Here is a 20287-nt window from a genome sequence, read left to right as displayed (position 1 = left end):
AACACCACTGCCTCCATGATGAGTATTAGCCAAAAAAGAACCATCACAGTTGCATTTTAACCATCCAGACGCCGGCACTGACCAATTTTGTTGCCGACGATCTATCGATCCAGTCGGTGTCACATTAGCTGTTGTGAACTCTTGGAGCCATCCTAGGCTAAGCATAGCTGCGTCACTAGGCCTCTGTTTCTTGCCTTCCCACAATTGACTATTTCGATTCTTCCATATAGACCATAAGATGACCATAGCTCTAGCAAAGGTATGCTTAGTCATAGTGCTAGCCATATGCATTAAACAATCCTTGAAAGAATCACGATTTGACACATCAATTGTAATAGCAGCAACATTCCAAGTTTTCTGGGCATATTGGCATTGAAAGAACAGATGCATAATATTCTCAATATGATGCTGGCACATTAAACAACCCATCTCCCCTTCGTAACCTTTTTGTTGCAAACCTTCTCTAGTTGGTAAAATCCCTGCACAGCTTCTCCATATATGTATGCCGACTTTACCAGGTATTTTAGCACTCCAAATTTCTTTCCAAAGCTTACCAAATGGATCAATGGGAGGAGGAGGTGCTAATACAACTTCTAGGTGAATGTCTCTAGCCACAAAATACGCACTGTTTGTTCTAAATGTACCTTTCTTGTGGAAGTGCCATATAGGTCGATCTTACACCATTCTGTTACTTAAGGGAATGGTCAAAATTAACTCAATGTCAGCAGGTGAAAAGAACATGCTGAGCTTGTGAACATCCCAATTGCGAGTTATTGGATTTATTAATTCTGAAACCAATTGAGGAGCTCCCTGTGCCGGAGGAGATGAAGGACATCTTGGAAATGAGTCAGGAATCCATTTATGCTGCCATATATTAACATGAGATCCGGAGCCAATTTTCCATCGCAATCCTTGTGACAATACCTCTCTGCCTGAAAGAATGCTACGCCATGAAAATGAAGGATAGGTCCCCAATTCTGCGGAGAAAAAATCTCCATTTGGAAAATATAGGGCTTTGTACAGCTTGGCAATCAGAGAGTGAGGGTTCTGTAGTAAACGCCAACCTTGCTTATCTGTTCGGGGCTGGAATGTTCTTTTGACTATAGGGTAGTTACTCTTCAAATCAGCTTACTACTTTTTCTGTGTTGTCCGGCCTATTGTTTTTGTGCCGGTTTGCTTTGCTTTGTTTTCATGCCTCCCATCGCAGGCCACCAAACACTCATCCAACAACATATATCGCACACTAACGTGCCAGCATTAATTACAAGGCGTTGCCGGATGAAAATGAAACTAAACTCTCAACTCGAGCCTTTTTTTCTAAGACCCTGTCGTGCATACCAAATACTTTGGAAATCATTCCATCTGAAATTAATCGGCTTCCTACTATAAGAAACTAGCCTTTATTCCCACGCATTTCACACATAGATGACGTTAACCGGTATCTTTTTAACCCTTCTCATCTTTTTGTCAAAGTTAGTGGGGACTTGGAAGTTTCCACTTCTATTTCGGTATTTACATCCAGAACTAATTATTATCTCTCGGGAAAATTTACATAATGCTGAGATCGGCACTGCTTCGTGAGAGAGATTTGTGTGGGTTTAATCACACAAAAGGTAATAACGTCTTTTTATTAAGAATTTGAATGGGCTTAAGGAATAGACCGAGGGAAGATCAGTGACACCAGTTCCCTGATATTTTGTTGTGCTCTAACCTCCTGCAATAAGTCTCGGTACGTAAATATCGTAAACTTTAAAATACGATAGACACTAGGTTCTGTCCCTGCGCGTTGCCGCAAGTTAAAATCGACGATTCATATAACAATAATAATACACAAAAATATAAGCAGTAGTTAGTTGTGATATCAATGTCTGTTACAGTAGATTAAATTTGTGTCCATCACAAATGGATGTTAAAATACACAATATAGATAAAAGGTAGATAACTGTAATCTACATCTTCAGAATCCAACACCGCTTTCATTTTCATAATTGAACATTAAAAATCTTATACAAGTAGACAACAATTTCAAAATGAATACAAAATATAATAGCTAAATGACAAACATACAAAAAATTGTGAAAAAAAACACACTGAGAAATCCGATAGGCATGAACCTGCGATGCGAGTAAGCACAAACCAAAATATTCAGGATATGAAAAAACAGTTTAATTTCACCTAAATTTAAGCTTATTAATGGATGAGCAACATCAACTAATATGAAAATTTAACTCATAAATTACTGTAATTCAATTACAAACTGATATATAACCTAAACATATCAAAAGTCATTTTTTTCTTCTTTTTTTTCTTTTCTATAACTTCAGAAACTATCATTTTTTCTTTTTTTCATGTTTTTACCTATACATCATATTACATTCATCAAAGCATGTGGTTACAAATATTTTATGACGATCAATTTGAAACTATGTATAACCTTCTCTTGTACATATGAAACACCAAAGGCATCAAAAGGTCATACCTTCATATTCCAACGAAAACTATTCCATAGGTCTCCAGCGTTCTTCCATTAATTAACAATAATAGGATGTATGCCCGCGCGTTGCAGGCCCCTGTTTTCAAAGTATGCTTCCTAATAATATCACTATACACTGATCATTTCATTGTTACACTACACAACTAAAAGAAACCCCCAATTTCATATTATAGAATTGGACTCGCACCTCTTCTCTTCCCGGGTGCTGCTGCGGTCTTTTATTTCGAACTAATGACTTTACATAAGTTCCTTGCTGTTTCAAATGTTAGATTGTTTTCTGTCAGTGTTGATCTGGATGCTGTTGGCTGGCACTGAGAAACTGGGTAGATTAAACAATATTAGCTGTTTTTAAAGGAACCAGTAATGTATCATTAAACAATGAAATTCAAAGGAAGGCAATATTTAGAATAGAGACATGAGATTTAAGAATTAATTAATGGCAAATAAAAGAAGGATGCTGATATTGCAAAAAGTTTAAGATAAGTAGTTGGGGATACAGAGATGCTATGCCCCATGGATTTGGTGAAGGTATGGTTTAAAGTTCCCTACTGATTTAGAGTTACTTTGATAATAACCAAGTTCCAACTACTATTTGCAGCTCTTGCTTGTACATATAAGCAGACATGCATGCATATATAACAGTAAATCACAATTCTCTTACAAAATCATAATCAGATGAAATATACCAACTGCAAGACAAAAATCAGATTAACCAAGTATATTCAGCTCTTCATTAATGTGAAGTAATAAAAGGTAATTAGATGTTGAGTTCATAAGTAAGCCAGATGTGCAATAGGGTTAAAGATAAGCATGTGTACTGGATCTGGTATTTATGACCATTCTATTAATGACCTGTTCGTTTGGGACAGATGAGTCGATTGATGACTTTAAACATGAAGCATCAAGTGAACTCTCTCTAAATTCAACTTATCAATCTGCTCCTTCAGGGCCTCGAGATCCTTCTCCAAGATCCCCATCTCTCTCACCTTCCTTCTTTCTTGTCCTGTTAACAAATAACATAAAGTCCGAAGTGTACCATAGAGATATTATAATAAAGAACAACAAATGAACACTGTAAATAAAGAAATTTTTTTGAAGTAGCATACAACAAACATCAATCCTCCTCAAACTCTGTTCTAAAAGCACATATAATTGACAGATTGATAAGTTGATACCTTTCACTATATAATTGAGCACAAAATTCATAAGGAATTGTGAATTGTGGGTTCAGAGCAAAATTGTTTACACAACTAACCAATTGGTCAACATGTACAAATTATCAAGCTAATCTTGCATATCACAGAAAATGGTACAGAGAACAACAGAATGCAAACTAATTGGACAAAATCCCAAGACGACAAATTTCTATCAATAAACCACAGATATACAATTCAGTATGGTCCATAATCAGATAATCCATGTAATTTAGTTATTGATGGTAGCTTGGTCAGGTTCTATCACAGCTACAAAATTCCACAGCCTATCTTTTGAAAGTAGTAGCAAGGCACTCAACCTAGAATTACAGTTTGCTTTAGTTCTACAGTGCTTTTACATCGATATCTTCATGGTGAAACTCATGAAAATTTTCAGATGTTCCTTGACATCCCAGATTCTCAAAAAAAGTATATGAATGTGGGAGAGGAACAAAGATAAATGGAAGTACGAAAAAAGATACCAAGAATGTAATGGATAAAAGAAACAGCAAACTCATAAATTCTCACCTTGACCTCATTGTGTCACAGGAAGTTTCTTGAGTTATGAAATATCGACCTCATGCCTTCAACCAACAAAGAAAACAAAAACTACTTAAGCTTCTGTATTGATTTCACAAAACTTCACATTCTGTGTTGATTTCACAAAACAAATTCACACATAGAGATTGCCTCTTACCCTAATGTGTAATTATATGTATAGGCCAAATTCTATGGCGCATTGATATCTAGTTATGTTAAGGTGTCCAGAAATTACTAAAACATTAGATTCCAGATTAATATTTAATGCAGTTGAATAGCAAGAGAAAAAAAAATACAAAGAACAAGCTTTCCAAGCTACACCTACATAAACACTCGATTCTTCTTCAATTTGTGTAGCCTTAAATAAATCGGTAATTTTACCATGTACACAGTCTTAACAGCATAATTCAGTAAATTAATAACTCAGCAGACACTAAAAAGCACATACCTCATGATCATGCAGCCATATCCACCACAGCTTTTAAGAGAATACATAGAAGTGTAATAGTTACATTGGCAAGCAACATGCACCAAGTTAATGGAAAAACAGGTAGAAAGCTCAATGGAACTTTAGGCCTATAGCTTCTAGTAGACAAAGGAGCTGGAATGTACCTGGAAATGAAGCTGTATCTAAGAGTTCAATGTTCCCGGAATTAGCTACTTGTCCAATTCTGTAAGAAACAACAATAAAAGAACAAACAGTTACATAACTCACTGTAAATAAAACTATACAAACTTCTTTCCAAAAGTTAAAGCCGAATGCATACATGCATGAAAAGAGGAATGCAATATAATGTACAACAGCAGAAGATCTTTGCTGCATAAAACCCCGTTAGTGACCAAGTATATTAAGTGGTCACTATTGAGAATTAGTGACGAGCCTATAGTGATTGCTTAGAGCACGTTTACTAACTTGAAATGAAAATTATCATGAATCGGTATCAACAACATTGGTATCAACAATAATCGGTATGAGAATATTTCATACTATTCCACTGTTTACTTACCATAAGGAATCAAAACATGAATGAAACTAATTATGATTGATGTTGTTTATTTACCATATAGAATCGGAATCAAAACTAGTTTGATTACTAAAATAGCCCTAGTTATTTGGATCATGACAGAACATAATTCATTGAGGTAAATTCTGCATCCACTTTACTCATGATATTTCTAATCATATGTTGCTTAAGCGTAATATACTTTTCTCCAGGATCGGTGCTGCCTCTCCTTTTTTTTTGGTCTGAATGTGCTGCCTCTCCTTGGTTATGTTTTTTACCGCTCGGACCTTGCTAGTCTAGCGGAGACTACTACTACAACGTCTTTTCCAAAGCGCAAGAAGCCTATGATATTATCTATACGTAGGTTCATATTTGAGAAAATTTAAAATGAAGGCTACCTGTCATATTGAATGGTGGCTTGTGCCGGCTATGAATGTGGTATTAAAGACAATATATGTTTTTTGGCCATAGATAAATAATAAAGTTATATATATATATGTCTAAAAAATATTTAAATAATTATATGAAGTTCAACTAATATTTTGCTTTAAAGGTTGTGTTTTCATTATTTTTAGTTTTCTTACAAGTACCGGATGGGTTCACTTTAATTTCAATTTAACATTTTTCTGTCTAAGGTTGGCGATATTGATGATAAATATAAGAATTTCCATTCCCAAATTTTTTTTTCTAACATTGGCCGGTCACTACTCACCGCCCTTTTGGTCACTACTCAGTACTCACCATCCTTTTCATTAAATGTCTGCTTTTATTATTCTGAATCCCCAATGCAACTCTATTATTATTTTTTTTAAATTAGGGCAGTGGGTGACCGGAGTTGGGGCTTTGACTACCTCCTCCTCCTCTCCCGCACACTCTTTTGCTCCCACAAGTTACCTCTGACCTGACCTGACCAGACCCCACACAAGAAAAGAAGAGAGTTGAAACAAAAAGGCCCAGTCTTCTCTCTCACTAGACACACTGTGTTGTTCCTGTTTACAATTTGCAGGCGTTGCTTTTCATTTTTGGTTTCCTCAGCTCTCTCTCCTGTCTTTACACTCCCAATCGGGCACCCTCGTCCATCTATCTCCCTGCAAAACAGATCCAACTGTAAGTCTTCTCTCTCTCTCTCTCATACTCGTCTTGGGTTGTAAAATCTGAAATTCCCAGCTGGGTTTTGCAGATTTCATCCTTATTCTACTTGTAATGCTGCTTTCTAGTGTTTTTGAGTAATGGGTCTTCACTGTATTGCAGCTACCTGGACCTGAGTTGATGGACTGCAAATCCAACACTGATCAGAATGGCTACTGTGGTTTCTATATTCAAGACTTTGGAGTAGATCATTCTTGTTTTACAGGGATGCTTCTCATTTGACTTGAATCTTGCATTAAATATACTTGGTGGTGGGTTATCATCACAATGGGTGGGATTTGCTCCAAGTCGAGGAGATCCACTGTTGAGGATGTCGCTGCTAATATTGCTTCCACCGGAATCCTTCCTAATGTTAATGGACATGTCTCTGCCGGCGTGCCTGCCAAAGTAAACAGAAACTCCACACCGTCACCGGTTACTGATAAGCAATTACGAGACCCTTTCATGGTGCCGGAGACCAATACTATGGTGCCTTATGGAATGATCACGGATGATGTCAATGACGGCATTCCTCATTTGTCTAGAGCCTTATCGCAAAAGAGTAGAGCTACCAAGTCTAAGGTAATTCTAATGCCTCACATGTTATTATCTTCTTCTTCTTGCCTATGTTGCTTTGTAATACCTGTTTTTCCGTAACAGTATGAATGGTCATTGGATGCTGCATCTTCTTTTCTATAGCATTGGAACCACAAGCCGCTGATAGTGAGTTCTGATGGGACTGGGACTCTTTAATAGTGGCTCTATTAGAATGAGCTTAGGCGCTTATAGTGCACTTTATATTGTGAAACGTTAGACTAGAAGACATCATCTGGTTTTTACCGCACACACCTGAGTTTAACATAAGGGTGATTCTACACTCTAATGAGAAAAACTGATCTGTATGAATAAGTAAAACTTACCCTGCCACTATTTGACTAGGGATCCCAGAAAAGGAATTCTGTATGTACACAACCTACTGAGAACTGAAGTTGAGAAAACCATCTATGTGGTTGTGTGTATCACCATTCATATTCGATCTAATCATGATACGTAAGTCCTCAAGTTAGTGGTTAGATGTTTTAAATTTCTCCTGTAATAGATATGGCAACATTAGGATTTTGGTGGTTGGTGTTTAAAGTAGAAATTGAATCAGTAGTGAAGTAAATGGTACTGCTTTGTTTCTAAATACCTATAATAACAAATTCTTATTTCTTTATTTTTTCAATTTTGTTACTTGTAGATTTATCTGTTTGTTTTGTTATGCTTGATTACAGGTATCAGAAGTGAGCTCACGTCTGGGCAAGGCTGGTACTGCAGGACTTGGGAAGGCTGTGGAAGTGTTGGACACCCTTGGGAGTAGCATGACAAATCTGAATCCTAGTAGTGGTTTTACCTCTGGAGTGACAACAAAAGGGAACAAAATTTCAATTTTGGCTTTTGAAGTTGCAAACACAATTGTGAAGGGTTCAAATCTAATGCAATCCCTTTCAAAGGATAACATCAAACATTTGAAAGAGTCTGTGCTTCCATCCGAAGGGGTACAGAATTTAATATCGAGAGATATGGATGAACTCCTGCGAATTGCTGCAGCTGACAAGAGGTTGGCAGTGAAACCTTTCCATCTATAATTTTCTGGATGATCAGAAAAGCTGTCTTTGTTATTACCGTGATCTTCAAATAATAATACATGAGAATAATTTATGGTTTTGTTGTCACATCCTGGCAGAGAAGAACTCAGTGTCTTTTCGGGAGAAGTTGTGCGTTTCGGAAATCGTTGTAAAGATCCTCAGTGGCACAATTTGGATCGCTACTTTGAGAAGTAAGTTTAACATATCTTGTTTGTTTTAATAGTATATACTCAATTTAATCCGTCTCAGAATTTGCTGGTCACCTGTGCTATATTTAGGTTGGGTACAGAACTTACACCTCAGAGGCAATTGAAGGAGGATGCAGAAATAGTGATGCAACAACTAATGGCCTTAGTTCAGTATACAGCTGTAAGTTAATGCATGTAAAGAGAATGCTCGTCTCTTTCACTTGCGTCCATTAGTGACTTGTCTTAGAGTTCATGTAACAACCTGCACCATGTTATTCTAAAGGTTTATATTTATATAGAGTTCATGTAACAACCTGCACCATGTTATTCTAGAGGTTTATATATATATATATATATATACACATATATATAGAGAGGATCAGAAGCGGACGTCCGCACTCGGCTTAAAGTGCGGACGTCGTGCGGACATCCGTCCGTTCTCCACCCTCCGGGCGCCGGCGCCGGCGCGCCTCCACCCCAGAAGACTCCAGCAGCGTCCCCGACCACTTTCCCTCCCCGGCGAGTCCGTTTTTTTCCAGTTTTCCGGCGAGATCGACTTTGTTTGAAGTTTTGGGTGATCTCGCCGGAAAACTGGAAAAGAACGGACTCACCGGGGAGGGAAAGTGGTCGGGGACGCTGCTGGAGTCTTTTGGGGTGGAGGTGTGCCGTCGCCGGCGCCAGAGGGTGGAGAACGGATGGACGTCCGCACTTTAAGGCCAGTGCGGACGTCCGCTCTTGATCTGGCGTGTACATATACACACACATATATATATATTTTATTTTCTTTGGCTTAGTATATTCTTTCTGCTGGGAAAACAAATGGGTATATGATTGTCATTGGATTGATTGCACCTTTGTGAAATAAGATTTGTCTGCCTATATAACAAGGGAAGAAGCTGAATGAAATTCATCAGTAATCCATAGATGCAGATGAGGTTTTGTAGCGATTATAAGAAGTCAATAAAAATTAACTAGCTTCCCACAGATAACCAATTGATCTTCGTCGAAGGTTGGTATGAAGTTTTTTATTACAGTAGTGAATTGTATTGTTGTTGAGCTGCATCACAATGCTGCATGATTAAATTAGATTCTGTTGCGAAGGATGCTCTTCATTCTTGCAGCTTGCAGATGCATTAAGTATCGTTTTAGTAAGCATTCCTCATTGACTAACTATAAATCAAATGCAGACTCAAATAGTCAATACCTGTAGATGTTGAGTATATAGACCGAGAGGGCATTTCTTTTTGTTTCGACACTCTAGGAAATCCTAAACTTAAATTTTCTTCTTCACTCGTAGCAGCTGTACTTCTCATTCTACAAGATCATCTTATGTCCCTAGATAATTCCAGTATGAAAGAATGAGTAGCACAAAAGTTTAAGAATATGCAAGTTCAGAGAGCCTGATGTGTTTCAGCTTGGAGACAAAACCGTTTTTGAACTGGTTCTTGAAGCTCTTCTGATAGTTAATGGGTTGGGGGTGGAGGGCAGAGAGAGAGACTGATGCACCCTGTACTCTCTTCAGAAGAAATTGTAAGCAATAAAATGAGCCTCTTTGCAAATGGTAAAAGGAACAAAAGATCGAGAGCAAAAGAAAAACATAGTTAAAATTTTTTCCTCATCCAATCTTATAAATTGTATTCTCCAGTAAATTGTATGGAATGTTCAATTATGCTATGTTTCATGAATTTCAGCTCTTCAATGGACATTGTGGTGAGAATAAAACTGATGAACTGTTGAACCTAGTACTTGTACCTTCTGAACCAAAATCCTTGGTTCTGTTGCTCGGCAATCTTCCCTTCTTGACCTAAAAGGCAAGACATCATAAAAGTTGGTATTTTATCAAATTTGAGGGCCAGTAATTTAAAACTGCATATATGGATTTGCAGTTTTCATGTCTCCAGATAAGGAAGTCTATTGTATACGAGATTGGATTAAAATTTCATGGTCTGTACCTAAGTTTAGTGACTGAGTGTGCTGGAAAGAGCTTGTAGTTGGAAGGCTTTATAGCAGGAAGGGAGCACAAAGATGAGTGGATACTGTAGTTGGGAATGTAGCAGTGGACTTTGTCGACCACACGTTCAATAGCTTGTTTGATTGCTCCGTGTTGTGTGTGATCTATGAAATCCCTACCTGTTTTGTAATTATTTTTCTTTCTGTTTTTGATAGATAAACAAGTCTTGTATTGCTTTAAATATTTCCAACTGGAAACCTACTACTTGACCGATACATTCCTTGGAGATTTACTGAAGGAAAGGCACCTCTTTCTTGTTACAGGAACTATATCATGAGTTGCACGCATTGGACAGATTTGAACAAGATTATCGGCGGAAACTTCAAGAGGAGGACAACTCCAATACCACCCAAAAAGGTAACTTGTATTAACATTCTTTTTGGTTCTTTCTGCCATTTATTCTGGGTACAGGTGCCATCTATCTGGTGTGTATGTGTGTTTGTGTAGGGAAGCCATTGGTATGTCTGGGTATAATCATACCGATGGTCCAAATGGATAGTGTTTTGTCTGTACGAAGTCAAATTTACTGCCAGTTCTGACAACTTTTAGTATAAATTAAAATAATAATAGAAATATCATCTTGTCTGGAGAAATGCAGTTAGCAAATTGACTATTTTCTGTGAGGCTTTATTTATTTTATTATTTTTTTCCCGGCTGGGGGACTCAACATTGCTCTTGTTGGGTTGTCCAAGTCAATGCATCTTTTATTCCGATGATTAGCCTGGTTTTGTTTTGTTGAAATTTACTACATCTTTTTTCGCATGCCATGATTCCATGAAACTATAACTATCAAGTAACTTTATCTCGTTGTGTCTGTATTTTGACACAGGCGATAGTCTTGCACTTTTAAGAGCCGAGTTGAAGAGTCAAAGGAAGCATGTGAGAAGTTTGAAGAAAAAATCACTCTGGTCTAGGATTCTGGAAGAGGTATTAAGCTAATTTTCCTTTTTCGTCTATCTCATCTTGGTTATGATACATTTTCTTTTTTTAATTGACTTTAGTGCTGACTGTTTGAAGGTAAATATCATATTGGATATTTACCATATGGTTGGCCTCACAGCGCAGCTGTCAATTCCAATCCAATTGAACTATAATCACGTGATAAAACTGTGGGAGCTTTTCTTTACAGTCAGAAATTTACTTCACCTATCCATGCTTTAATGAACATTAATAAGAAAATAGAAAATACCCTCTTGAAAATTACTAAAAAGGACTGATGAAGAAACTTAAATTGATGCCGAAGCTCATTAGAAAATATCATTTCCCCCAGCTGGTCTTTTTAAATGATTTGTTCTTTCAGTTTCTGAGAAATACATTAGTCACAGGGTGTTTAAATTTGGGAGGGTACGTTGAGCAAATTTTTTTGTTAAAAGCTTTCTCTTCAAGTTCTCACAGCCAATCTTGTATCTCCTATTTTCAGGTCATGGAGAAGCTTGTGGACATTGTGCATTACTTGCATTTGGAGATCCATGAAGCATTTGGTGTTGCTGGTATGCTTCAAAAGTTTGGATAGTTTTAGACAGTTGTCTTCTAGGATGCTTTCTACTTCTCCTTGGGAGTCGGAAAGGATGTTGATAAAAATATGATGTAGATCTGGCTTTCTATTTTAGTTTTTACCTTCTAAATAAATTTCAATTGGACTTGGATTGCAAACAATCATGTTGACCTTGTTCACTTATACAAAGTGAGAAGCATCTTTATGTTGGGAGTATGTAATGACACGGGTAGACAGCTTTGTTCTCTTTTTGTGGTTTCTAAAGGATCTAAAACCGTACATTAAAGTCCACCAGAATTTATAGGATAAGGCCATTACTCCCTCAATACTCCAAATTAAATAGCTAACATCTCTTCATATAATCTCCAGTTACTGCCTATAATTTCATTTCTCTATTGCAATTCTTGATCTTGCATTGACTGACTATTATCTGATGTATCTCTTTGTTTGGTCTTGCAGATACTGATATAGCTGTGAAAGGTTCTCAAAACCATCACAAAAAGTTGGGGTCTGCGGGTCTTGCCTTGCATTATGCAAATATTATCACACAAATCGATACTCTCGTGAGTGTTTTCCTTGTGCACTGCAAACTTTTTTTTTTGTATGGTGGAAATTTGGAAAAGGTGTGCTACTAAACTTGTCCCTTCCGTGTTTCCTTCTTACCTTCTTGTTTACGCACATATTATCTTGCCAAACTTAATCTTTTAGTCCTCTGCTAATTGAGAAGGAAAGGTGATATTATCATTTATTAACTACAAGCTAGAAAGTTTACCATTCTAGACTTTTTATTATGGTCTACATAAGAGTGGTACAACAACTTAACTATGACAGTGAGAGTGCGTTGTGTCCACTTCAGTTTTTCAGAACAGTTTAAACACATGGTTATTGTAATTTTCTGGATTATGATGAAAGTTTTTTTTTTTTTTTTTCACAAGTTCAATAACCAATCCTCTGCAGTCTGCAGTTCAATTTTTTTCTTGTTGATTAACATTTTGGAAACATAGGCTTTATACTGGGTCAAGGTCTTATGATTTAACATTTGAATGTAACCAGGTGTCTCGGTCAAGTTCTGTGCCTCCAAACACACGAGATACGTTATATCAAGGGCTGCCTCCTGGTATAAAGTCTGCTTTGCGCTCAAAACTACAGTCATTTCAGGTTAAGGAAGAGGTATCTGTAGTGTATGCAGTTCAAGGACATTAATTAACCAAAGTTATATTATCGTTATCATGTTATTTCTCCACTTCACAGTTGACTGTCAATTTTTTCCTCATCCTTGTCCTGGTTTATAACTATTCTCTTCAAACGCTATTCTCACAGCACACAGTCCCTCAAATCAAAGCTGAAATGGAGAAAACTTTGCAGTGGCTTGTTCCAATTGCTGCTAACACCACCAAGTAAAGCTCCATTTTGTCTGCTTATCTACTTTTATTTGTCATCGTTTTGTTTTGTTTTCTGGGTTAGCTTTTCACCTCTAGTTCTTTCCAATTAATATTAACGTAGATCAAATTTTATTACTGTGCCCTCTATATCATTTATGATTCAAATATGTTCAAAGTTTTTAGTTCTATATATTGAGTGTTGCTTTTCACTATGTGTTCATTTAGAGCTCATCATGGCTTCGGTTGGGTCGGAGAATGGGCAAACACTGGGTGAGTTCTGACTTGCAGATGGCTTTTAATTATTTATATATTTATTTATTGCTCTGTCATGTTTTGGTAGTTCTAACAGATCTTAATTCTTTAGGTCTGAGATGAACCGAAAACCTACTGGTCAGACTGACTTGTTGAGGATTGAGACACTACACCATGCTGATAAAAATAAAACAGAGTCTTACATTCTTGAGCTGGTGGTGTGGCTACATCATCTGGTCAACCAAGTGAGGGTTGGAAATAATGGAATCAGATCTCCTATTAAATCCCCAATTTACTCCCCAAACCAGAGGACAATTCAGTTATCTATAAACAAGGCCAACTGTCCATCCCCTGTATTAACGGTTGAAGATCAAGAAATGCTAAGATATGTAAGTAAGAGAAAACTGACACCGGGGATCAGTAAAAGTCAGGAATTTGACACTGCAAGGACGAGGTTCAGCAAGTACCATAGGTTAAGTAAAAGTAGTAGCCACTCTCCAACAAGTGAGCGAAGGAAAGATCCTTTTCCCATAAGGAGGCCCTCTTCCGTACCTGTCATTGACTTTGATATTGACAGGAGCAAGGCATTGGATCTCATTGATCGAGTGGACACAATTCGAAGTATTTGAGGATTGGCAGACGTGCGAAGTCTCCATGTGTATGTGTAATAGGTCCAACTGCTACAATTTTTCCTTGGAAGCGGCTCTCAGGTTGTGGCAAGGGTGATGTTGTGTTAGTAAGCAAATGCTGAGTGATAAATCACTGGCTTTTTGAATGTTAAAATCTAGGGAGGTAAGTGTATTCAATGTAAGTCAAACTCTGTAGATGTGGAAATGGAAAAGCATGTTGAGTTATAGTTTCCTTAGTGTTGTGTATGTACAGAATATTCAAATAATAATTGAAAGTTCAAGGTATCCCTTTTCTTGCTTTTAAAACCAGTAAAAATTGGTGGTTCTTTTTACAATGGATCCCTTTGTATCAAGAGAGTATATTAACTCATGTACACTAGTGTAATGACACTGATGCAAATGTTAAGGGTGCCTTGGTCATTTCAACCAACCAATGTAGGTCTCCTATCCAACACTATCTATGTTTTGAAGTTACACACCAAACTCCATTTTTATTTAAACTGACATGGATCTACATGGGTCCCACCACCGCAAGCGCACGAACCGATGGGTCCCACTCGGGAACAAATTGAGCTTGCTTAACCTGGTTTGTCTAACTTTCAAAAAAAAAAAACCTAGGTTTGTCTACTCTAGAATCGTGAGTTGACCAAAAACAATCTTTTCTCCTCAACAGCTGGAAAGAAAGAAAAGTAAACGCGCGAACCCAAACGAGCCATCTCCGTCTTTCTTCATCCCTGCCAAGCTTCTCTCTCAAAAGTCTCATTTCTGGGTTTGGCGATTCTGGTTTCCTACAACAAGATACAGCTTGTGGGTGTTTCACATACAGTAATGGGTGGGATTCGCAACAAGGTGAAACGGACGCCCAAAGTAGAAGATATCACTGTAGCTATAAATTACCATCATGCTAGTAATGGCCCAAGAGCATATGATCATAATCCTAATTGGTTTCCATTTACAAATGGACATCCAATTGATATCAATGATGGAGCTGCTTGCTTCTCTAAACAGGCCGCTGTTGCTAAAGTAATATTTACAGATACATTCTGAAACTTCTGTTACTTATGGTGTTTTGTTTTTTTATTTTTTATAATATGTTAAAGACGTATATAATGGTAGCCTTTCTTGATTATAAGTTTGTGAAAAAGAGACATACCAAGATTACGTTATAGTCAATGTTAATTTTTCCAAAATAGAGTAGCTACACATTGGTTCACAATTGCTTTAGCAGCTTGCTACAGGAATCATTCGTTCCCCAAAAAAATAAATTAAAATAGAGTAACAAACTGTAGTGCAATTTAAATCATACACCGAACTGAGACTTGTACTTCTGCATTTCTGATAGCAAATTTTGCAGTCAACTGCTCTTCTGGGTGTACATTATAAATACAGAACACAGTCTTCAGTTTTGATAGGAATATAGCAAATTCCACCTGTTGTTAACATATAAGTAACATTATCATACTATAGGTTTCAGCAGTAAGCTCTCTTTTAGGTAAAGCTAGCTCGACTGGGTTTGGAAAGGCAATGGATATCTTGGACACGTTCGGCAGTAGCATCAGTAATTGGGACCCCACTTTATATTCTGAGGTGCAAACAAAAGGGAATACAATTGCAATTTTGGCTTTTGAAGTTGCAAACTCAATTGTCAAGGGTGTGAAGCTAATGCAGTCCCTGTCAGAGGATAATATCAGATATTTAAAAGAGGTGCTGCTCCCATCCAAAGGGGTGCAAAGTTTAATATCTACTGATATGGATGAGCTCCTCAGAATTGCCGCTGCTGACAAGAGGTGATCCATAATCAGCATCACATTTTAGTTGTTTCTGGGGTAAGAGTATCAATTATTGTTTGATCATCCTCGTAGAAAAATAATGACTTTCTCCTTCACAATTTATGGCAGAGAAGAATTGAGAATTTTTATCAGAGATGTTGTACGTTTTGGAAATCGCACTTATGATCCAATATGGCACAACTTGGATCGCTATTTTAGCAAGTAATACTAATGCAATATTTTGACTCACTTTCTTGGATCGCTATTATCAGATATGTTTAATCTTCTTATTTTCATTATAATAGGATTGGCTCGAAGGTTACTGAACAAACTCATTTGAAGAAGCAAGCAGAGAGAGGGATGGAATATTTGATAAATTTAGTTCAGTCAACCGCGGTGAGTTTTTGCACATTAACTATAGGAAATGCTACACTCTTTGTTACAGTTGCATCTGTTGATGGTTTAGTTTTGAATATCTGGAATATGTTTATCCAGTTTGGGACAATTGTTTTTTTTTTATTTTTTTATTTTTATTTTTTTATTTTTAAAGACAGTCTGATAAAACAAATTTGTTGCTTGACCTTTTCGGAAAATGGGTATGCACCGTACACACTTCATCTTTTGTATTGGTACCTAACCTTTTAAGTCACTTAAAAGGACTGGATTGGAGAACATATTCATTTTCTGATTCTTGGAGCTCTCCTTGAATTAATAGCAATATACACCCATTTATTGTTTTCTTCTTTGTGGACATTTACTCCAGTTTTTAGTTGGGTGTTATTTTTTTATTGAAGTTGTAGAAGAGCGGTGGTGATGCATCTTGTTTCATTATACTCAGCTGCAGAAGATTTGCTATTTAATGCTGATAAGTTCTTGTCATTATTAATCTTGCATCGTTAGACGCCAATCAAGTGTATCTGGTGTTTTCCCAAGCTTTATAGAAAAATGTTGGCAGGAACTTCATCAGAACCATAAGATACTGCTCTTTTCATGTTTTTGTAATAGTAAGAACCCAAGATTATGGGAGTCAGTGGATCCAAGATAATTGAGTAGAGAACAGGCATTGATGAACGAATACTGCAGTGGATAAGCTGAGCTCGGAAGAATTTTTCCTTTGAACACTAATGAAGGAAATTCATCTTTGTTTCTTGGTTTCAGGAACTGTGTCATGAGTTGCATTCGTTGGATAGATTGGAACAAGAATATCGGCATAAGCTTGAAGAAGATAGTTCAGTTACTGCAAGAAGAGGTAAACCTTGTCTTTGGACTTTGGTTAATTCCATCTGAGTTGTTTCTAATTGTTGTCACATACAGTACTATTTTGCAGCTGCTGGTAGGTTTCTGAAAACTTCAAAAGCACTGATATCCTAACAAGCTGGTGCAGTCTAGTTGCCGAGTCCATTAGGATTTTCATGATAAATGCACTCAATTTTTTGGAACTAGTCTGTTTGTATTTGTTTGGCTTGGCTTATGCACCATTTTACCTCAAATTTCTGCTGTTGGTTTTGCTTCAGCCCAGAAGATTGTCCTCTTGTGTATACTTTTGTTTGATGGTTCACATAATTTCTTCATGTGCAGGAGACAACCTTGCGATTTTAAAAGCAGATATAAAGAATCAAATGAAGCTTGTAAACAGTTTAAAGAAAAATTCACTTTGGTCTAAGACTTTGGAAGAGGTAAAAATTGTGATTCCTTCATATAGCTGTCTTTTTAGGTTCAATATGTGCACATTTTGCATAGAATATGTAGAAAATTTCACTTACGGAAGATTTGGCAGCAGCTATACCTGAAAAGACCACCTAATTTCTTATCTTTTTCTTAGTATTATTTCTGCAACAGGTTACTGACCCTCAGTATTCATTTAATTATTGACTGCAATATACCTATTTTCTTATCAAAAGTAGTTTACAGAAAAATCATAGAGCACAAACCTACCCAATAAAACCCATATTAAAATGTTCGCACCAGCTTGAAGAAAAGGTATATATTGTTTGCAAATGTTACAAAACCTCAGTTACAAATCTGCCACTCAATTAATTTTCCTTCAAAAAAGAAAAGAAAAAGAAAATAATATGATCGATACCTCTTCCCTTGTGTGTCATTTCCATTGGCAGTTGAGGAAAATGTCTTCTGCCTTTGTGACCACAGGAAAATAATGATTTCAAATGTACAGTGCTGTAGAATTTAATATTGGAATATAGAGGTTAATTGATTTTCTCTGTTTCCTGAAAATTTTAGTCATTATGCATGTTCTCATGAAGTAATGGGGTGAGTTAATCTTTCACCTGATAAATCAATCATTTAAAAAAAAAAAAAACAACCAGTTTTACCAAAAAAAGAAAAAACAAAACAACCATGGAATTATTATCTAATATCTTGTGATTACAGGTTATGCCGAAGCTTGTTGACATTGTACAATTATTACACTTAAAGATTCATGAAGCTTTTGGAAGTCCTGGTATGCATTCAATTATGGACCAGGAACTCTCTAATTTCCTTTATTATGAATTCATGATTAATATAATTTTATATCCTCATTTTAAAGGCCACCATTGTTATCATTTACTTTCTAGAAGGCTTTGATAGGACAGTGCTCTATTCGAACCACAAGAAAGTCGTTCATAGAATCTATTACCATCGAATCAGATATTCATTTCTCATATTGCTGTTTCGTCAAACAGAAGATAATAGATTTAAGTGTTTTAAGTAGATGAAGGTGATCATGATATGTGGAAAGCTTCCTGATGTCTACCCCTCCCCCTTGCAGATGATGATGAACCAGTGAAACGTACTCAGAGTAACTGTAAAAGGTTGGGGCCTACTGGACCTTCCTTACACTACGCACATATTATTACGCAAATTAACACACTTGTAAGTTTAGATTCATCCTCTGCTATTGCCTTTACCGGTTTTTTTATTTTTTATAGTATGATATAGGTTTACCACTTTCAGTTGAAACATGTTTTAAATTGCCTCCTTTATAGTCTATCACCTGAATGTGCCTGAACTGTCTTGCTCCATTGGGTCATAAATCTATGAGAAACATGATTGTTTTATTTTCTGTAAATATAACTTTTCCAAGTATTATAAGAATACAAGGTCTAGATTGCCCATTACGGTTTATTCTTGGTATATATAAGAATGATTTTTCATATTTTTGTTGCAAAGTCTAGTATAATACAGACACGATCAATGTTTATTAAAATGATAAGTTAAAAGAGATTCAGGCAATGCAAAATATAGAATCCTAGAGATCATGACCTTATGCTGAGTAATGTCTAAATGTAACCAGGTGTCTCGATCAAGTTTAGTGCCTCAAAGTGTGATAGATACTCTGTATGAGGGACTACCATGCAGTGTCAAGTCAGCTCTGCGCTCAAAATTTCAGTTAGTTGAGGTTGAGTTGTATGCTTTCTGTATATGATTGCCAATTAGAATGTTACTATCTTCATAGATGTTTTTTTGTAGCAATGTTGTTCCAAATGAAATTTCCTTCCGTCATTTTATGCAGAACTTTACCTCTAAATATGATGTTCTTGCAGCTCACCATTCCTCAAATCAAAGCTGAAATGAAGCGAACTTTGGATTGGCTTGTTCCCATTGCCACTAACACAACAAAGTAAAACCGCTACCTTATATCAAATCTTTAGTTGGGCTTGGAAACATCTAGCACCCGCTTTTTATTTTATTTCTTAGTTGGTTATATTTTTGTTTTTTGTTTTTCTACCTTGCAATTTCAGTTCAGCAATTTTGCATCCTTAGTAATCCCTCGTGTTGTTACTTACCGGCCTCATGCAAGCCAAACCTTGGTTCTGGGGCGCACAGACATGTAGGGTGATAGAATGGTAAAAAGTTAACTTTCCTGCTCCTTGAAATGGTAAATGACTCTTTCGCCCGAAGAGTAATATTCGCAATGCAGATTGAAAACACTTAATTTGCTTCTCAAACAAATAAAAAAACCCTTAATTTTGAATGTCCGGGCATTTATTTCCCCATCCCCATGTACTCGACCTCAAGAGGTAATAGAAACAGGTGACGCTCATAGGAGCTGTTTGTCAAAATTTATTTGCATGAGGCTGGTAAGTTAATAGGGGTTGTTTGACTGAAAACACATGTATTGAATTGCAATTAACCCTTACTAATAAACCTGTAATCCCCTACAGCTGGAAAATTCTTATCAATGTATGTGTCCATGGGCCATAATGTGGAATGGAAGAAAAATGTTGTCACTTAGCTTTCCTTTCTAACATGAAATTGCTGACAGTGAAAATACCCTTCCTTGGTTATGTAAGACTTCTTTTGGTTCCATGATCAGTTCTTAAGTAGTTTATTGGGGACTTTTTCTTCCTGCTTATATCTGTCTGACCATTTCATTGTTAACAAATATTTCTGTTACTTCAATTTCACTGATTTCAAGTGTAATTTTGTTATTGAAGAGCTCTTCATGGCTTTGGATGGGTTGGAGAATGGGCAAATGCAAGGTGAGTGTTTCAGCGTGCCCACACACACACACACACACACACACACACACACACACACACACACACACACACACACACACACACACACACACA

General features: G+C 36.7%; 1 protein-coding gene and 1 pseudogene across 1 annotated transcript; both read left to right on the top strand.

Moving 5' to 3' along the window:
- The first annotated feature begins 6515 nt into the window (after window positions 1–6515).
- Window positions 6516–14062, top strand: LOC101295475. The gene is made up of 12 exons (XM_004290391.1): window positions 6516–6941; window positions 7634–7959; window positions 8086–8178; window positions 8266–8356; window positions 10450–10543; window positions 11016–11113; window positions 11607–11676; window positions 12141–12244; window positions 12735–12851; window positions 13002–13078; window positions 13289–13333; window positions 13428–14062. The coding sequence occupies exons 1-12, from the start codon at window positions 6648–6650 to the stop codon at window positions 13942–13944; spliced, it is 1926 nt and encodes a 641-aa protein (XP_004290439.1). The 5' UTR covers window positions 6516–6647; the 3' UTR covers window positions 13945–14062.
- Window positions 14063–14772: 710 nt separating this feature from the next.
- LOC101301647 overlaps window positions 14773–20287 on the top strand; it is a 6464-nt pseudogene continuing 949 nt past the window's right edge.

The sequence above is a fragment of the Fragaria vesca genome, linkage group LG2, assembly GCF_000184155.1.
Source record: "Fragaria vesca subsp. vesca linkage group LG2, FraVesHawaii_1.0, whole genome shotgun sequence".
Taxonomy (NCBI): domain Eukaryota; kingdom Viridiplantae; phylum Streptophyta; class Magnoliopsida; order Rosales; family Rosaceae; genus Fragaria; species Fragaria vesca.
Note: the sequence above shows the minus strand (reverse complement) of the source record. Positions and strands in the feature narration are given on the sequence as shown.